This window comes from Caretta caretta, chromosome 4, assembly GCF_965140235.1.
Source record: "Caretta caretta isolate rCarCar2 chromosome 4, rCarCar1.hap1, whole genome shotgun sequence".
NCBI lineage: Eukaryota > Metazoa > Chordata > Testudines > Cheloniidae > Caretta > Caretta caretta.
The window spans coordinates 17,828,274-17,848,540 of record NC_134209.1 but is presented as its reverse complement, the minus strand read 5'-3'; the positions used below and the strand labels follow the sequence as shown (position 1 = coordinate 17,848,540).

The window sequence follows — 20,267 nt, the reverse complement described above, 5'->3', positions numbered from 1 at the left end:
TGCAGCATCAAAGGTAAGCTAATAAGAATCCCAGCAAAAAGGCCCCTAACTTGCTTTTACTTATAATTGATTACAGAATTAATAGGTGTTAAGTATAATTTATGAATGGGTGGTGCTGCAGTCATATGTGTTTCAGAGTAGCAGCTGTGTTAGTCTGCATCCGCAAAAAGAACAGGAGGACTTGTGGTACCTTAGAGACTAACCAATTTATTTGAGCACAAGCTTTTGTGAGCTACAGCTCACTTATTGGATGCATTCAGTGGAAAATACAGTGGGGAGATTTTATATACACAGAGAACATGAAACAATGGGTGTTACCATACACACTGTAATGAGAGTGATCAGGTAAGGTGAGCTATTACCAGCAGGAGAGCTGGGGGGGAGTGGGGGGGAGGACTTGTGTAGTGAAAATCAAGGTGGGCCATTTCCAGCAGTTGACAAGAATGTGTGAGGAACAGTAGGGTGGGGGGAATAAACAATTAAAACTATTTCCACATGTTTATTCCGCCCCCCCCCCCCGCCCTCCCGTACTGTTCCTCTCACGTTCTTGTCAACTGCTGGAAATGGCCCACCTTGATTCTCCTACAAAAGGTCCTCCCCGCCCTCCCTCCTGCTGGTAATAGCTCACCTTACCTGATCACTCTCGTTACAGTGTGTATGGTAACACCCATTGTTTCATGTTCTCTGTGTATATAAAATCTCCCCACTGTATTTTCCACTGAATGCATCTGATGAAGTGAGCTGTAGCTCACGAAAACTTATGCTCAGATAAACTTGTTAGTCTCTAAGGTGCCATAAGTCCTCCTTTTCTTTTTAGTCATATGTGTGTAACATATTTGCATTTGTGTAGTGTTTCATGTATATTACATTTAACTTTGAAAATTTGTGATACGATTGTTTTGTAAAAGAAAAAAAAGCTGGGTGCTTATTTTTTAAAAATATAATTTTTTCCAGGAACATAGCAATTGTAGCCACTTTTATAGTATTTTGGAACATTTTTTCCTCTTCTATCTATTGGCATTTTTTGAGGTGCAGAGGTTTTCCATTTTTTATTTCTCATGGGTGAAATATGGAGAAAAAAGAACTGGGTCTAATCCTGACTTTCTTATGCAGCCAAAATAAAACTTTTAAATAGATCTGATCAAACTGTCCCAATGAAAATCTCAAAATTTATTTGAGCACAAGCTCAATGCATGCTGAATGCATCCGATGAAGTGAGCTGTAGCTCACGAAAGCTTATGCTCAAATAAATTTGTTAATCTCTAAGGTGACACAAGTCCTCCTTTTCTTTTTGCGAATAGAGACTAACACGGCTGCTACTCTGAAACCTGTCAGATACGAAACAATTTCAGTTTAAATTGTCATGAAAATTGTGATCCATGTTGTTTTGATATTTTCTTGTGAAAACCAGAAAAACCGCTAAGAAAAAACTAGAACTTTGTCGGTGTTGCTCCTGCTGAAAAATTTTCACTGGATTTTTTTGTTTTTTTAAAACCAGCACTAGTTTTCAGTAACAGCAGCATTTTGCTTATTACAGTAGCAGTTCAAGGCCCCATTTCAGATCGGAGCCCCATTGTTCTAGGTGCTGTTTAAATAGTCCCTGCCTCAAAGAGTTTACAATCTAAATAGAAAAGATAAAGTGGGGGAGAGCAAACAGAGATGAAGGGATACAGCCAGTCATTGGCAGAGGTGGGAATAGAAAACCCAGGTTTTCTTTGGATCCATTCACTGGACCATACTGCCCTTCATGGAGCAATTCCTTCTGAGTAATATTTGACAAATACATTATCCAGCCCATTTCTTTTCATTGTGTAACTTATTCAGCAGATTGTTTTTGTGATCCTTGATCAACACAAAGAAGGTCTGGAAAACATGGAGGAAGAATGGGCATAATGCCTGACAGTGAGTTTATTGGTTAGGTCCTGATCCTGCTCCCACTATAATGGCTGAACTCTCTTCAGCTTCCATGGGGCAGGATCAAGTTGTCATGGATTCACAGGTCATGCCCACTCTTTGCCCCATATGGTTCCCGGGGAGAACCCCTTTCAGTGTGACAGCCCTTCTCGGGGGTCCACTCTCTCTTGGGGGGTTAAGCCCCTCTGCCTCCTGGAACCGCACTTCTCTGAGCTTCTTTAGCATGCCTGTCTCTCACCATGGCCCCCCTCAGGAAGTCCACTCGCTCTGGGCCCCTGGGGCCTCCACTCCCAGAGGGAATAATGCAACTCTGTTCTCTAGACGGGAGAGACTCTCAGCCAGCGTAAAACAGGCAGGTTTATTGAGTTTTAGGTTTATATGCGCAACACAGCATAGGAAACTCTCAGGGTCCTCAGGCCTGGCCTCCCTCAACACAGCACATGTAAGTCTCCCCTGCATCCAAGTGGGCTCTGCCTGATCTCTCTCTTCAGTCCAGAGCCCCCCTGCTTCCCAACTGGGCATCTGATATCACCGCCCCCAAGCCCCGCTTTGTTCCTTTGTCTTCTATCCAGGTAAACAGGGTTGCCTGAGCTGTCCTTTGCACCCCTCTGGCTGGAACCAACTGGTCAGGTCACCGGGGTCCTCTCTTCACAGCCCATTGTCCCCCCACTGGCCAGAACAGTCTGTGACTCCTGATCTGGGCCTCCCGGTCACCAGTTGCTGGGGTCCCCATCCTCCAGGCCATTGGCTGGGGTCCCAAGTTCTATCGATGGTCCTCTGTAACAACCAACTCCCTCTCCCATCACCTTGTTAAACCAGTAACACCCAGGGAAAGTGCGTCCCCCTCTGCATGCAAACCATTGGAAAAATCAAGAAAAAAAGACAAGAAAAAGCCCCACTTTGTCACACAAGTCCACAGCCAGGAGACGATGGTGTGCCAGAAACTTGTCTTGCAAAATCCCTTTAATTAGCCTACTGTGGATGATCCCAAGGCTATCTCTCCTGTTAGATCAAAGAGTCTGCTGCTAGCTTGGAGGATTGCACCTACACTTCTCTCTGCAACCAAGGGTAAAGTCCTGGCCCGCTGAAGTCATTGGGAGCTTTGCCATTGTATTCAGTGGAGCCAGTAGTTCACCTCAACAGTTCACCCAGTGCATGGTTTTCTGGGGCATCTGGGTTCTCACAATCAGTGTAACGTATTTCCATTTGAATGGGTTTCTCGATATTTTTTTAACGCTCTGCTATTCTTTTGGATACAGAGTTTAATCCTATTGCTAAAATCAACCAGTCATGTAGTTATCTGGTAACATCCTAAATGTGTAACAGTGACCATGCTTTCCATTTTTTTGCAGATGTGTGAAGCTGGAAATCATTTTATCAACGTTGCTTTAGTCCAACAAAATAACTCAGGTTTGTCTCCCCTTTCTCCCTCCCCCACCCCACCTACTTCACACTGAATTGCACTTTATCTATGGACCTTTTCCTGACATATTGTAACCTATACGTCTGCCTAAAAAATAAGGAAAGATGAGCGAGATATCATGTCATTTGTTATAACACCTGCTAAATAAATGTGGTGATATTTGTAACATTGCTCTTCTAAAGCTTATGGCAAATTTCTCTTTGTTATAAATATCCACAATTCCATTGTTGATTGGAGTGTTTAAATGTATTAAAACACGCTGTCGATGGACAATGAAGGATTTAATTTTAATGAGGATTCAACAAACATTCAAATAACTAATTTGCATAGTTTTCCGCTCTAAAAATCGGAGTGTGCGCAAACGTGCTGCTAAATTGTGCTCCGCACTTCTCATTTTTGCAGAGCATTTTGGGCAAATAATTATGGCTACAGAACATTTTCTAGAAAGCAACACATATTGCACAAGAATAATTGTTTTTCTTAGCCTAGGTCCCATTTCAAGAAAACACTGATTCACATGCTTAATTCAATCTCTACACAGTAAAGCAGTTAAGCATGTGCTTAAAGTTAACCATGTGCTTAACAGGGGCCACAATGTGCAGTAGAAGCAACAAATAAACCTATTTACACACACACAACCTCATCTCTAAAAACCATGACAGTGTCAACAACATTATGGCCACTGTGAGACCTGAAAGGTATTTGCATCCTTCTCACGCGTTGCATTTTGTAATAGCAACATTAGCATTATGGAAGGAAGAGGTCAGGGTCTGGACCACAACATTATCTTACTGTATTGTTATTTTATTTTATTATTACTGCAGTGCCCTTTCTTTCTGAGTCCTGACTATGTTCCTGGGAAATTCTGTTACTATGACATAAAAATTGCCTTTTTTTTTTTTTAAAGAAGGCTGGAATTCCAAAGAGGCCTAAGTGGCGTAGGCATCCAGTTGCCACTGACTCTGAGAAGCTCTCCCCCAGTACTGTTCCCCTCTGAATGCCATTACTGCCCACATGGCAGCCCCATCGGGTTCAAAGCACCAGCCAGTGGTGCTGGGCTGCACCAGAGCAGTTTTCCAGCGCTTCTTTTGAACCCCAGAACCAGATCCCAATGGTCCTAACAGGGGCGCGACAAAGGGGGAGCCTTGGCCAGCAGCTTCTGCCTCCCCTCCCGGCCATGCCCGAGACAGCCCGTACGGGAGGAAATTGGCCTTGCACTGGGGGCCTGGGACATAAGTGCTGGAACATACTGAGCTCAAGGAAGCATTGGGATTTGCTAAGCCTGGTACCACTGCCAGGGCAGGGCACAGCCGGGAGAGTGCAGAGAGAGGTACCACAGCCTCCCAGCACCCCTGTTCTGCATGGGAAATCCCTGCATTCAGCCTGCAGCTCCCCCTCCTCCCCCTGGCTGCTGCCCCACCCAGGGCAGGGGAAAGCACCAGGGCCTCCATACCCAGCCCAAAGCACCAGAAAGATATCGGGGCTTCCTCACTGGGCAGGGATGTGGGTGCCCCAGCCTGCTTCCTCCTGGGTGCGTGGCTGCCCTGCACTGCTGACTCCATTGCAGCCAGGAAAGGAAGCTGCACCCTCCTACTTTGTTGCACCCCTGTCCCTGCCTCCCCTATGGCCAGACCCCCTTCTTCTCTCCTTTTACCGCTCCACAGGCCGAAGGGTCCTGGCAGGAGTATAGTGCCCCCTCATCTCCATTTGCTGCCCGTGGACCAGTGTCAACAGGGCTCCCAGGGAGAAGTGAGTTCTGGCACTTCTTTTCTCAGGACTCAAGCACTGGTGCCAGCAGGTTCTGTCAGTCCTATGGTTACACCTGATGGCAACTTCAGCCACTACGCATGAGCCTACTGGTTCTGCTCTGAGGTGGCGAATGGTCCCATCCTGAGAGCAGTGTCTCTCTGCATGTTTGTAGGGAGTATGCGAGACCCACTGGCCAGCATGTCATATTGGTCCTCTGAGCCCCAGAGCACAGGAGTCTGTTGCAGCCCTAGCTTGTGCTGTGGGAACTTGTGCTTTTAGCTCTGCAGTTTCCTTCCTTCCCCTGTGTGTCGGTACAAACGGTGGCCATCATACATGCAATGATCCCTGCTGTACTTACATTGTGGGTTTGTTTGTGTTTTCTTCTTTCCCAAAGGAAATAAAACCTCTTTTCCAAGTCCAACTTACAACCCCTTCACATGGCTATTCACACTGGTTTCCTGTCCCAACTACACATACGAGGTACGCTGTTTTCTTCTCTGCCTGGGGGAGGGGCAGCCCAGTCAGGTCACTGCCCAGGTGCACCAAGCCTTGCCCACAATGAACATCCCTCCTCTTTAGTGCAGTCCCCTTGACTCCAGACACATCACAGGCCACAGAACCTTGCCCTCCTGTAACAGACCCCCTAGCCTCTGGCTGAGTTACTAAAGTCCTCAAAGCATGATTTAAAGACTTCAAGTTACAGAGAATCCACCATATACGCTACTTTAAACCTGCAGAGGAAGTCAACGCCACCGCCCCACCAGGGTCTCTCCCAATCTGACTTGAGGGGAAATTCCTTACAGACCCCAAATGTGGCGATTAGTTAGACCCTGAGCAAGTGGGTATGACCCACCAGCCAGATACTTGGGAAAGAATTCACTGTAATAACTCAGAGCCCTCCACACCTAGCATTCCATCGCTGGCCATTGGGGATTTTTGCCACTGGCAGTCACCGATGGTCCACATACCATTGTAGGTAGTCCCATCATACCATCCCCTCCATAAATTTATCAAGTTCAGTCTTGAAACCAGTTAGGTATTTTGTCGGCCCCTACCCCCACCTCCCTTGGAAGGCTGTTCCAGAACTTCCCTCCTCTGATGATTAGAAACCTTTGTCTAATGTCAAGCCTAAATTTAGTGGCCATTTGTATATATGCATTTGTCATAAATATAAAGGGAAGGGTAAACCCCTTTGAAATCCCTCCTGGCCAGAGGAAAATTCCTCTCACCTGTAAAGGGTTAACAAGCTAAAGGTAACCTCGCTGGCACCTGACCAAAATGACCAATGAGGAGACAATATACTTTCAAAAGCTGGGAGGAGGGAGAGAAACAAAGGGTCTGTGTGTCTGTCTATATTCTGTCTTTGCCGGGGATAGACCAGGAATGGAGTCTTAGAACTTTTAGTAAGTAATCTAGCTAGGTATGTGTTAGATTATGATTTCTTTAAATGGCTGAGAAAAGAACTGTGCTGAATAGAATAACTATTTTTGTCTGTGTATCTTTTTTGTAACTTAAGGTTTTGCCTAGAGGGGTTCTCTATGTTTTTGAATCTAATTACCCTGTAAGATATCTACCCTCCTGATTTTACAGGGGGGATTTCTTTATTTCTATTTACTTCTATTTTTATTAAAAGTCTTCTTGTAAGAAAACTGAATGCTTTTTCATTGTTCTCAGATCCAAGGGTTTGGGTCTGTGGTCACCTATGCAAATTGGTGAGGCTTTTTATCCAACATTTCCCATGAAAGGTGGGGTGCAAGTGTTGGGAGGATTGTTCATTGTTCTTAAGATCCAAGGGTCTGGGTCTGTAGTCACCTAGGCAAATTGGTGAGGCTTTTTACCAAACCTTGTCCAGGAAGTGGGGTGCAAGGTTTTGGGAAGTATTTTGGGGGGAAAGACGCGTCCAAACAGCTCTTCCCCAGTAACCAGTATTAGTTTGGTGGTGGTAGCGGCCAATCCAAGGACAAAGGGTGGAATATTTTGTATCTTGGGTAAGTTTTGACCTAAGCTGGTAAAGATAAGCTTAGGAGGTTTTTCATGCAGGTCCCCACATCTGTACCCTAGAGTCCAGAGTGGGGGAGGAACATTGACAGCATTTGTTCTTGTGTCCATATTGGCGCTTAACTTTAACTCCTCCCCCTCCCCGGTATTTATCCCTCTGATGTATTTATAGGGAGCAATCATATCTCCCCTCAGCCTTCGTTTGGTTCGGCTAAACAAGCCCAGCTCTTTGAGTCTCCTCTCATAAGGCAGGTTTTCCATTCCTCTGATCATTCTAGTAGCCCTTTTTTGCATCCTTCTCCCCAGAAAAAATGCTCCCAACTGACCCTCAGAGTCACCCCTACCCTCCCGTGCAGATGATTCCCTCACTCCCATCTGAAGCATTGGATGCTCACCTTTTATCCAGCCACCCAACTCCTCCTACCTGCAGTGCTGTGAAGATACCCAACCGTCTCTTCTTCCAGTGAATGGCAGTGGGAGCCATTGTGCACAAAGTGCAGTCAAAACCTTGCCACAGACAGGATTAACAATTCTTTTTCTTCATATAGATTGGGTCTTGGATTAGTTTTACGGTGATGACACAAACACTGCCAGGTAAGACAATTGTGAACTGGAAGCAAATAACATATAAATGAGTTATTGGCAAAGGTGAGTTTCGTAAACCTACAATCACCCCAAAGAATAATTGATGGACTATCACCATCAAATCCTCCATTGTATCCCTATCGCATTACTCTTCAAAGTGTCATCTTTAGGAAGCTGGATACCGGGTGGAGCTGGTCAAAATTTTCCAAAAACAGTTGTTGTGGTGGTTGAACACTTGCCTTTTTTGTACATCAATGATTTTTGTGAAAAATTATTTTTAAAATTTTGCAAATAAAAGAAATCTGAAATTTTATCAAAAATTTGATAGATTTTATTTTCATTTACCATTAATCTTTGTTCATGACATTTTCTGTTTTTTTTTAATTGGACTTTATTTAAAAGAAATTTCACCCAGGGACCAGATTTCCAAAGGCACTGAGGCACCTAAAGATGCAGATAGGAGCCTCTTGGGATTTACAGATGTGCTTAAGTGAGTTAGGCACCTAACTCCCATTGAAAGCCTGCATAGAATCTTTTGAAAATGCCACCAGGGGCCTATCTGTATCTTGGTGTCTAAATTCCTCTGGAAATCTAACCCCATGTGGCTAAGCTGACCAAAAAATTCATTTAAAAATATTTCTTTTTGTTACCAGAAAATAAGAAATGCTACACGCAAAATTTTGCAATTAAAAAAATACTTTGAAACATTAAATAAACGTGATTTCAAGACTGGATGACAATTTTCATGACAAGCTATCTGAAAATGATTTTTCTTCATTTATCACAATGTAAACAAAAATATTTTCCAAAAAGCTTTATAGATAGTTACTCTGGGAAAGAGGTGAATGTGTAGCGAGGGTCATGGTGCTATTGAGTTAAGAGGCAAGTAACGGAATGAGCTGCAGGATACTTATCCTTCCCCTGCTGGCCCTGAGGTACCCCAGACATCTCTTAGCAGTGCCCTTCAAGCTATGGGCTTTTTGTTTTGCTAAATGATACAGTTGTGTTCACATCTGATGCCCTGGGCTGTTCTAATTCTTCTTCCATTAATTGTATTCTTCCCTGCGACACTTTCCACTCTCTTGCCTTGTTAGCGCCGAGCGCTTTGTATTGGAGCACTTTCTGGAAGCCAGATTAATGGAGCCTTCTCAAAGTGGCTACCTACTTATGTAGGTTAAAATTGATCGGTGTCCTCTGTGGGAACATGAGTGTGTCATGACACTGGTATCTCTCCGCCACCACGTGCTCATGTTCCTAATACCTTCTGTCCTGTCTGACGTACACTTAGGGTATGTCTCCACTGCAATCCGTGGTGTGATTATAGCATGGATACGCAGACCTGCACCAGCACAGCTCAAAGCAGCAGTGTAGACATGAAGCTTGGGCTTTAGCTCAAGCTGTACAAGCATGCCGGGAACCCTAGGCACAAATGTTACGAGCCTGATGTCCACGTCCACACTAATATTTTTGGATGTGCTGGCATAGGTAAAGCTAGTGCAGGTACATCTAACCCACGTTGCAGTTACCCCTTGGGCTGCAGTTTAGGCATATTTTACGGTCTCAGGCTTTATATGCCTAGTATAGGATCATAGAATATCAGGGTTGGAAGGGACCTCAGGAGGTCCGTTCTCAAAGCAGGCACAATCCCCAATGCTCAAAGCAGGCACAATCCCCAATTTTTGGCCCAGATCCCTTTGTAGCCCCCTCAAGGATTGAACTCACAACCCTGGGTTTAGCAGGCCAATTCTCAAAGCACAGAGCTATCCCTCCCCCAATAGTGGTAGGTACCTTTATTAATGCCAATGGTCTTTTTTTCTGACAGACTAGATTGTGCCTTTAGGACCTGATTTAGCACCCACTGAAGTCAATGTGACTGTCTTCTTTCACTTCAATGGGCATTGGATGAGGGCCTTAAAAGAATAGTCGGGGCACACTGCCACAGAGAGATCACCCCTCAGACAGGCAGGAAAGGTAGTAACTTGACACGCCCCTTGACGGGTGAGAATTCTTAGCTTCAAGCACATGAAAATCCTGGCCCCAGTGAAGTCCATAGCAAAAACCCCCATTGACTTCAGGAGGGTCAAGATTTTACCCCATGTGTCTATTCACATGCTTAAAAATAAGCAGTATGGGGGGGGGGATTTTTTTTTTCTGGATTAGGGCCTGGATGCCCTTGACATAACTGAACAAAATGAATAGCCCAAATTATATTTGAATATAATCCACAATCAATGAACCAGAGAATTCAACAGCTCACATCAACCTCCCCCTGTAATAGTTCCCATCCAAATTACATGGCTATTCAAAATAGTAAGGGAGAATTATCCAGTGTTTAGGGTATTGTGTGAGTGACCTGGGCACAAGCTCTCCCTCAATCACAGACTTTCTGTGTAACCTGGGGCAAGTCACTTAGCCTCTCAATGCCTCATCTCCTCGTCTGTACAATGGGGATAACAGCCTTGCCCTACCTCACAGGGATATGGCGAGGATAAGTACATTAAAAGACTGCGAGGTACGCAGATACTAGGGTGATAGCACTGGTCGTGAATTTTTTGATGAAATATTTTTTCAACAGAAAATGAGGCTTCTCAGAAACCAGAACTTTTTGCAGGAAAAGGTTGATTTTGATGAGTTTCCAATTTGGAAATCGTTTATTTTGGGGGAAAAATAAAGCATTGAAATTGTCAAAACGTCCCATTTCAACAATGGCAAAACAAAATTTCTGATTTTGGTGTGAAACAACTTTTTGTTTCAAATTTAAGTTAATTTACAGTGAATTTAAGAAAAATGTCAAAAAGGTTAAAGTCAAAGCTAAATGTTTCAATGGACCCAATCCGATTTTTTTCCCCAATGAAAATTTTTTAGATTTTTTACTTTTCATCCTAATTTGAAACAGGAAATATTGTTAAAGTCTCAAAAATTCTCCCAGAATGGGAAAACCATTCCTCACCCAACTCTAGACAATGATGGGTGTGACAAAAGTTCCTCCTCTGCCTTGGTGGGTCCTGTGCTTATTGGCGGATTTGCTCGCCTCAGAGATTCACGGCCACCCTCAGTTTGGCTACTTTTGCTAGTGGCTCAAACCTGCCGTTCACTCAGCTAACCTCATCACTGGCCACCATAGAGAAAGGGAGGAGAACAATCCCCGCAGTCTCTGCTGACCCACCTAGTGGATCAGGGAACAGGCCAGAGACCTTCCTCTCTGGTGGGACCCACAGTCCAGGTCACCTCCTCTTGTCTCAAATAGGGAGTTGAGAGGGATGGGGGAAACCTGGGCCCACCCTCTACTCCGGGTTCCAGCCCAGGGCCCTGTGGATTGCAGCTGTCTACAGGTCTCTTGTAACAGCTGTGCGACAGCTACAACTCCCTGGGCTACTTCCCCACGGCCTCCTCCCAACACCTTCTTTCCCTCACCGCAGGATCGTCCTCCTGAAGCCTGATCACGCTTGTACTCCTCAGTCCTCCAGCAGCACACCTTCTCACTCCCTGCTCCTTGCACACCCTCCCCTAACTGATGGGAGGTCCTTTTTAAACCAGGTGTCCTGATTAGTCTGCCTGCCATAATTGATTGTAGTAGGTTTTTAATTGGCTCCAGGTGTCTTAATTAGCTTGCCTGTCTTAATTGGTTCTAGCAGGTTCTTGATTGCTCTATTGCAGCCCCTGTTCTGGTCACTCAGGGAACAGAAAACTGTTCATTCAGTGGCCAGTATATCTGCCTTCTAGCAGACTCCTGTACCCCACTAGTCTGGGTCTGTCACATGGGGTATGTAAGATACACAGACATGCTTAGGAAATGTAATTTAAAACACTGTGATGCGAGTGACTCATGCTGTAGAGATCCACCTTCCATTTTATTCATGGTAATTATGAGTGTTGTTGACAGACGTTTTCTTCTTTGCAGTTGGAGTTTTTGCTTTCCTGATGGCCATCCAGATGGCCCTCTGGGCCCAAAAGAAACACAAGCTCTACCTGAAGAAATATAATATGGGTGTGCTTAGGAAAACAGCCATGATTCCATTCATCTTCTAAGCTCTTCAAGCACTAGAAACCCATATTCAGTGTTTGAGAACTGATTCTGGAAACCAATGAACCCTTTCATTTAGTAACCAAAGAGGGCTTAGGCGAGAATTGTTGGGTATCATTTTCAGACAATTTACATCAGAATGGGGCGTTTTGAATTAAGTGAACAGAATCTGGCTTTGAACCCTCGGTTTGTGTTAGAAGATATGATTTAATTAGATTTTGTGCAATGGAGCTAATCAGAAAGACAAGAAAATCTGGCTTGTGAATGTTGGGCCAGATCGTCAGCTGGTATAATGGGTGTTGCTCTGTTTCAAGCCAGTGGGGTGATGCTGATCTACTCCATGTGAAGATGTGGCCCTTTTAAGGTTCAAACCAAATGCCGATCAGATTCTGAGTGTTTTGCATTGCAGGAAATGCCACAGCTTTAACTGTATTCAAAGCAGCATGCTCTGTGTAAATCCTTCTAAACTGTACCAACAAACAGTGTTGGTTTATACAGTATTAACACAATTAGGGTAGCTTTGAAGTTTTGTTTTACTGAACCGATTCCTGACTACTACCAAGTTGTTTGATGATGCAAACTGGCTTAAAGTCAGCACTGTGGAGAAGTCTGTTTTTTTTTTTTTGTTTCTAGGAGGCAGCATGGCCTAAGTGGATCGAGTGAGTATCAGGCAAATGAAGTTCTAATTCCAGTCTTATGAACATAAGCACGACCACAATGGGTCAGACCAATGGTCCATCTAGCCCAGTATCCTGTCTTCTGACAGTGGCCGGTAGCAGAGCATCCGGGGGAGTGCTCAAAACAGGGCAGTTATGGTGTGATCCATCCCCCTCTTCCCCTCCCGGCTTCTGGTAGTCCCAGGTTTAGGGTCACCCCAAGTATGGCCCACCTTACCACGTATGTGGTCTGTTGCCATGAGTAAATCACTTAAATCCAGATTATGACACCATCTCTCATGCTGAATTAGTCACACCAGAATTAATGGAACTCTTTGTGCAGTAAGTTTCTACTCGGTGTGAGTAATGGGATCACAAATTGGTCTGTAACCTCTCAGTGCCTCAGAGTTTCCATCTCAGACTAACACTTACCCTCTATAAAGCACTTGGAGATCCTGAGATGTACCCTGTACCTAAATACTAATTATTACTGAAGGGGAGAGGATCCCCACTTGAATTCAGTGCCTATCTTGGTTCAAACATGCCCGGACAGGTACTCGGCTGGTGCAAATGGGCAGCGCTTCATGGATCTTGTTTGGCATCGCGTGCATCTTGAGGTTGCTTTTGGAAATCAAGACCTGGTTTAGGTTGCTTAGTCAGTTCTTTCTTTGCTTTGCTTTTTTTGAGTGTCATTATTCTTCAAAAGGGAAGATCTTTTATTCAAATCCCTGGAAACTCGAAGTAAATTCATTTGCAAGTCAATGACTCATTAATACGGAGTAACACAATTTTTAGAGGCACGGTATGATGGAATTGTAGTAGCTTTGGAGAGTAAAAGGGCCAGAGTTGCCTCATGAAGCATTAATGCACTTAACCCCACATCTTCAGTTCTTCATTCTATTTATTTGGCACCTGAATAGATGCTTCTCACATCCTCATGGCAGGTCAAAAAGCCTGGCTGAAAACTTCAATCATTAGTGTAGAACCAAGCTACAGTAGCAAAGCAGGACAAGTTCAGGCTCTGAGAGAAACTGTTATCTTGCCTAGCAGTACCATTCTCAAGTGCTCTAACAAAGTTAATTTGTCCAATAAATTGGGTTCATATCCCTCTTCAGGTGTCTAATCTACAGGCTTGCAGTGTTTATCCTGTTAGCAAGACAAGCAACGAGTTACGTGTGTTACTATAGTATCTGTTATAAATATTCAAGTGAAATAGTAGCAAAGGCAAGTTTCATCAATTCTGCTAGACTGGTAGATACAGTGAAATATGTTGTTTTAAAAAATTGGAAAACTAGGGAGAATATAACTGAGTTTGGTTATATGGCTAGGGTAAAAAGAGAAGGAAATAAGAAGAAGGGTTGAGTTGAAAACTGTTTAAGGTAATGATGAAAGGGAAAGACATATATGAATTTTTGGCTATGACAACATCGTTGGTGGACCCATAAATCCTGGGAGATGCACATATCTTAGTCCTTTCAGTAAAACACAGTGGATTACACTGAAACAGATTAGGACTGTGTAATGACATGGTGCATACCAAGTAAATCCTGTGTAAGGATGATGTATGTAAAGAATAATTTCATTTAATTTTGGTAATGTAAATACATAATTTCCCATATATTTTTTTAAACTGGTGAGCTGTTAACACCTAGCATTTTTCATTGCTACCAATAGATATACCAGAATCACTGTGAACAACCAATTAGCAAATATAATGTCCCATAATAAAGATCTATTTTAGAAGATGATATTTGCTGTTTACTTTTGTGTTCCAACTTCTAATTACATTATTTGTAAAGATGTGTTTTATAGACTCTTACCAATATAGGGTTTAAAGGGACCTCAAAAGGTCGCCTAGTCCATCCCCCTGCTCTGAGGCAGGAGAAAATAGATCTAGACCATCCCTGACAGGTGGTTGTCTAACCTATTTTAAAAACCTCCGATGACCAGGATCCCCCAGCCTCCTTTGGTAACTATTCCAGCATTTAACTATCCTTATAGTTAGAAAGCAACTTTTACATTAAAGATTGGATTTTTTTTCTGAAAGATATGTTCTAGGAATTATTTGGAGGAAGTTCTGTGGCCAGGAGGTCAGACTTGATGATAACAATGGTTCCTTCTGGCTTTGGAATTTATGAATAGCCTAAATCTCTCTCGCTGCAGATTAAGCTAATTACTTCTTCTCCTAGCTTCAGCGGACATGGAAAACAATTGATGAATGTCCTCTTTATAACAGCCCTTAACATTTGCGGAGCCTGTTATCAGGTCCACCCTCAGTCTTCTTTTTCTAAAGAAAAAATATACTTCTAGTTTCCCCCATCCCCTTTCCACCTATCAGGCCAGAAACCGAGTCAAAGAGGGAAATTAGGTTGGGGTGACACAATTTCGGCTTTTGACACGGTCTCCCACAGTATTCTTGTCAGCAAGTTAAGGAAGTATGGGCTGGATGAATGCACTACAAGGTCGGTAGAAAGCTGGCTAGATTGTCGGGCTCAACGGGTAGTGATCAATGGCTCCATATCTAGTTGGCAGCCGGTATCAAGTGGAGTACCCCAAGGGTCGGTCCTGGGGCCGGTTTTGTTCAATATCTTCATAAATGATCTGGAGGATGGTGTGGATTGCACTCTCAGCAAATTTGCGGATGATACTAAACTGGGAGGAGTGGTAGATACGCTGGAGGGGAGGGATAGGATACAGAAAGACCTAGACAAATTGGAGGATTGGGCCAAAAGAAATCTGATGAGGTTCAATAAGGATAAGTGCAAGGTCCTGCACTTAGGATGGAAGAACCCAATGCACAGCTACAGACTAGGGACCGAATGGCTAGGCAGCAGTTCTGCGGAAAAGGACCTAGGGGTGACAGTGGACGAGAAGCTGGATATGAGTCAGCAGTGTGCCCTTGTTGCCAAGAAGGCCAATGGCATTTTGGGATGTATAAGTAGGGGCATAGCGAGCAGATCGAGGGACGTGATCGTTCCCCTCTATTCGACATTGGTGAGGCCTCATCTGGAGTACTGTGTCCAGTTTTGGGCCCCACACTTCAAGAAGGATGTGGATAAATTGGAGAGAGTCCAGCGAAGGGCAACAAAAATGATTAGGGGACTGGAACACATGAGTTATGAGGAGAGGCTGAGGGAGCTGGGATTGTTTAGCCTGCAGAAGAGAAGAATGAGGGGGGATTTGATAGCTGCTTTCAACTACCTGAAAGGGGGTTCCAAAGAGGATGGCTCTAGACTGTTCTCAATGGTAGCAGATGACAGAACAAGGAGTAATGGTCTCAAGTTGCAGTGCGGGAGGTTTAGATTGGATATTAGGAAAAACTTTTTCACTAAGAGGGTGGTGAAACACTGGAATGCGTTACCTAGGGAGGTGGTAGAATCTCCTTCCTTAGAGGTTTTTAAGGTCAGGCTTGACAAAGCCCTGGCTGGGATGATTTAACTGGGAATTGGTCCTGCTTTGAGCAGGGGGTTGGACTAGATGACCTTCTGGGGTCCCTTCCAACCCTGATATTCTATGATTCTATGAATTTTGTTCTTGACAAATTCATGTTGGCTATTTACTTATCACCATGTTATCCTCTAGGGGTTTACAAATTGATTATTTAATCATTTGGTCCAGTATCTTTTCAGGTATCAAAGTTAGGCTGACTGATCTATAAATCCCCAAGTCCTCTTTGTTCACCTTTTTAAGGATAGGTAATATGTTTGCCCTTCTCCGGTCCTCTGGGACCTGACCTGTCCTCCATGAGTTCTTGAAGATAATTGCTAATGGTTCCAAGAGTACAGTTCCAGTTCTCTGTGCATAACAACATCCAAGTTGTGTTGGTATGAGCCACCAGATTATCAGAATGTTTCCATTTTTCTTCCTCCATCTGTTTACTTCTTTCTCTAGGTTTTCAGGGTCTATTTCGTGATATGGTTATCTCTGTGGTGGTTTATGAATTATTATTCTATTATTAATTGTTAAAACCTCTAATATGGGCGGGAATGCTTGCAAAACATCACAACAATAGTATTTTTTATTTATTTATCTGATCAGCTGTTTATTGCAGCGAAAAATACTGGTTGCAAATTTAAGACTTTATTCAGCTCATGAAATTTTGCAAACGGATATCGATTTCTAGAAATGTAGTCATTATTCCTACGCAGTCACCAAATAGCTCATGTCAAATGGGTTGCTCTGAATTGCTCATTTCAGTTATTCACTATTTGGTGTGTAAGTGACTGGTCACCTAAGTCACATGGTCTTTTTGCTGCTCCCTGATTGGATGACTGAATCTTTTGAAGCTGGACAATAACAAATATTGAATGATGACGAGTGAAGAATGAACTTGCTGTTTCCAGTCTCAGATGAATAACTCTTCATACTAAAATATGTGATAATTCTGGGGATTCATAGATATTTTCATGAATTCCTGGAGGCTCACTGAGTACTGATGGACAATTAATAATATGGCCCCACAAACTGCAGAATCAAGAAGTAGTGGTGAGATTTCATTTCAAAGATTGTATTTCTCTTTTTGTTCTTTAATATAAGTAATTAAAAGTTCCTTGGTGAGCATAGTGAGATTGCAAGGAAGCATATTTTGGATTTTAACTGATCAGTGCTATATTTTAACAAAGCAATGCTATATGCATGGTTCCTCTTTGTAAGTCCAAGCAGATTGGCCTAAGACAACTTCAGACTATTGCTTTAAGCAATTTTTTTTGTATTTTGTACTAAAAATTAAACTGCAGGGATCACATTGGTAAGATTACCTTAAAACAAATGCTCTGGAGAACTACTGAAAGTGTGGTGAAAAACAAATGAGAGATACTGATTATTATAAGTAAATGCATTTAGAAAACTTGGTGATCAGCATGGGGCTAGAAGAAAGTCCATCCATGGGGGCTGGTCAAGTGTCTGGCAGCACTTCATGGTCCTGCAGCTTCTTTTGTGGGTTCTGCAAACTCCTCTTCTCAATCCTGTAACCATGGAGGAGGAGAGAGACTAGCCACATGGATTTAGTATCTCACACAGCGTCCTCAGTTTTATATATCTGGATTGAGGGTCTGTCAGAGGGATAGCTGTCATCCTGTCTCTATTGGACACTTACCAAATAGCTCTGTTTCTTAGCTGTTTCTATGTTGCTTCCATCAATACACAGAAGATGGCAACGGTGTATAATACATTTCTTCTCTGCTTTACTTAGAGGCTTTTTATGTTTAATTCATTTGAAGGATTGTATTTTTGTGTTTGCCTGTATTACTCAGACTATATATTGGAACTTCCCCCTTTTTAAGAAATTTCTTTTACTGTTTCAAAGGCATACCCTGGTTAGTTGCTTGTATCTTTTAATATTCTCTTCGCTATCATTTCTAGAGTTGGACAATCATTTAGAAAGGAAACCAACAAAACCCTTTCTGGTTCCTCTGAAGGTAATGGGCCCAGTCTGTACAGTCTTTGATTATATATAAGTAAGCATTTCACATCCTTGAGGACTTACAACAGAACAAGATATTATTTTAAAGAAACAAGACAGGCTAACTACATATGAAGAGACAGTGCACGTTTCATAAGGCAGATAAATGTAAAGCTTCATATCTGGGGAGAAAGGTAGTTGGTTTGGGTATCTTGGGGTAGCAGGAAATGTGTTTGTTTTCTGGGGCAAACAGCAAATTACTCATTAAACCAGTTTATTGGACTTATAGTTCCCCCCCTCTCCCCCTCATTTCTGTTCTCTACTTTCCTGTAGCCAGGCGGTAAGATGGGAATTCTATCCACATGCAAATGATGCGAAATTCCTGTCTCAGAGTTTAACATCAGTGTGTACCTCACACTCGTTCTGAAGGAGTTAAATAGAGCTGGAGAGCTTAATTAGGGTACCTGGTTGCACCAATTAAAAATGAGTCCCAGTGTGGGGAAGAGTTGGGTGGTTACAATAAAGTGCAGAAGACCAGACTAGGAGGAGAGCTGCAAGGAGAGGGAGAAAGAACCTTGCAGTCCCTCTCTGGGCAGTAGAAAAGCCTGTAGGGAGAAGAAATACCCACACAGGGTCAGGGAAGGACCACAGGACAGTAGAGGGAAGAGGAAACCTGGGGGAAGAGTTGGCTTTGGGATCCTCCCCTGATCAGGAGACTCTGACAAGAGGCCAGGAGAGGCAGGGAGAAGCCACTGGATGGAGCAAGCAGTAGAAGGGAGCCTTGATAAAAGGTCTGGATCTGGACTGCCAGGGAGAAAACCCAGGGAGGTGCTCAGCTGAGAAACAACACAGGAGAAATGTAAGTGGGATGAAAGTTCAAGCCCAAGGGGAGAAGATGTGGTTTACATTTATATCTTTGGGATTTGTTGGGAGGACTTCACGGGGGGAGCCCTGTCAGTCCCTGCCCTGAAAGATGGGTGACTAGAGGGAGTTGTGGAGTCTGGGAAGAATACAGGTATGGAGGGGGCCGAGGAAGGATCTGTGGGAAAGGCCTGCAGGCAGGCTGAGGTAGGAAGAAGCCCAGGGAGGAAGCAGCATGCTGGTCTGTATAGACATACCTTGCCTGCTTGATACAGGGTCACTGAGCTGAAACCCAGTTTTGAGGGAGAGCCTGAGCTCCCCTACCAGCCACAGAGAAAGGAGGCATGAAACCCCTTGATCTAAGGAGCTACAGACTTTTGAAAGCCCTAAGACTTTCAAGGGGGTGTACAAACCACAGAGCCCAGAATCAGAGGGCTGAAACCTGCTATGAGGGCCTTGACCTTCTGTTTGTTAGACTTTGTGTTATCCTGGAAGGGAGGGACGGGACTAGAAATGACCTGGCCAGAGAGTTGAGTGAGTCACAAGCAGAGAGAGACCATTACAGGGTCAGAGGCAGCTGTTGGCACTAGACCCTGCTACAGTACACCCAGCCATGACAGGGTACCCCAGCCAGCAAGTCAACTCCTCTCAGATTGCTTGAAGACTTTGGTAAGCATCAGAGCCTTCTGTTTTAGGGAATGTGGATTTCAATCTCAGTTAATCTGACACCCTTTATTCAAAGTGTCTTACACCTTCAGATATATATGCCTGTCTCCCATTGTCTTTTGCTTCTTTAGGAGGAATTAACCCCTGGAATGGGTGATTATTGGAATCCAGATCCCTATGTAGAGGGGAATAGGGCAATTGCCTCCTGATTATGTAGGCAAAGAATGAGGGCTATATTTATCTGAATTCTATTATATATTCAAGGCAGAGTTGACGTTGATACATCTCATCCCACCCTGCACCGGAAAAGTCGTTCTCACAGACTGTAGGTGCAACAACCAGCTAGCAACAGGAGACAAGCTTAACTTTGGAAGGCAACCAAAGACTTTCTGTATACAGTGCTATAAAATCCTCCTGGCCACAGGCAAAATCCTTTCACCCGTAAAGGGTTAAGAAGCTAAGGTAACCCCGCTGGCACCTGACCGAAAATGGCCAATGAGGGGACAAGATTCTTTCAAATCTGGAGGGGGGAACAAAGGGTTTGGTCTGTCCGTGTAATGCTTTTGCCGGGAACAGATCAGGAATGCAGCCTTAATACTCCTGTAAAATTAGTAAGTAATCTATAAATAATCTAGCTAGAAAATGTGTTAGATTTTTCTTTTGGCTGGTAAAATAAGCTGTGCTGGGTGGAATGTATATTCCTGTTTTAGTGTCTTTTGTAACTTAAGGTTTTGCCTAGAGGGATTCTCTATGTTTTGAATCTGATTACCCTGTAAGGTAGCTACCATCCTGATTTTACAGAGGTGATTCTTTTACCTTTTCTTTCATTAAAATTCTTCTTTTAAGCACCTGATTGATTTTTCATTGTTCTTAAGATCCAAGGGTTTGGGTCTGTGTTCAACTGAACCAGTTGGTGAGGATTCTTATCAAGCCTTCCCCAGGAAAGGGGGTTTAGGGCTTGGGGGGATATTTTGTGGGAAGATGTCTCCA

General features: G+C 43.6%; 1 protein-coding gene and 1 long non-coding RNA gene across 4 annotated transcripts in view; one reads left to right on the top strand and one right to left on the bottom strand.

Annotated features, from left to right (window-relative positions):
- Positions 1-14,097, top strand: part of TECRL (trans-2,3-enoyl-CoA reductase like) — a 112,374-nt gene extending 98,277 nt beyond the window's left edge. For all 3 annotated transcript variants that reach the window (XM_048847561.2, XM_048847564.2, XM_048847563.2), the window contains 4 exons: positions 3,267-3,324; positions 5,481-5,566; positions 7,633-7,678; positions 11,571-14,097. In XM_048847561.2, coding sequence (XP_048703518.1) covers positions 3,267-3,324; positions 5,481-5,566; positions 7,633-7,678; positions 11,571-11,698 — 318 coding nt within the window. In that variant the 3' untranslated portion in view covers positions 11,699-14,097. The remainder of the gene's footprint in view (positions 1-3,266; positions 3,325-5,480; positions 5,567-7,632; positions 7,679-11,570) is intronic.
- The window catches only part of LOC142071827 (uncharacterized), a 113,243-nt gene continuing 100,490 nt past the window's right edge, over positions 7,515-20,267 (bottom strand). Inside the window, exon 3 of the long non-coding RNA XR_012668004.1 lies at positions 7,515-7,694. This is a non-coding gene — a long non-coding RNA (uncharacterized LOC142071827). The remainder of the gene's footprint in view (positions 7,695-20,267) is intronic.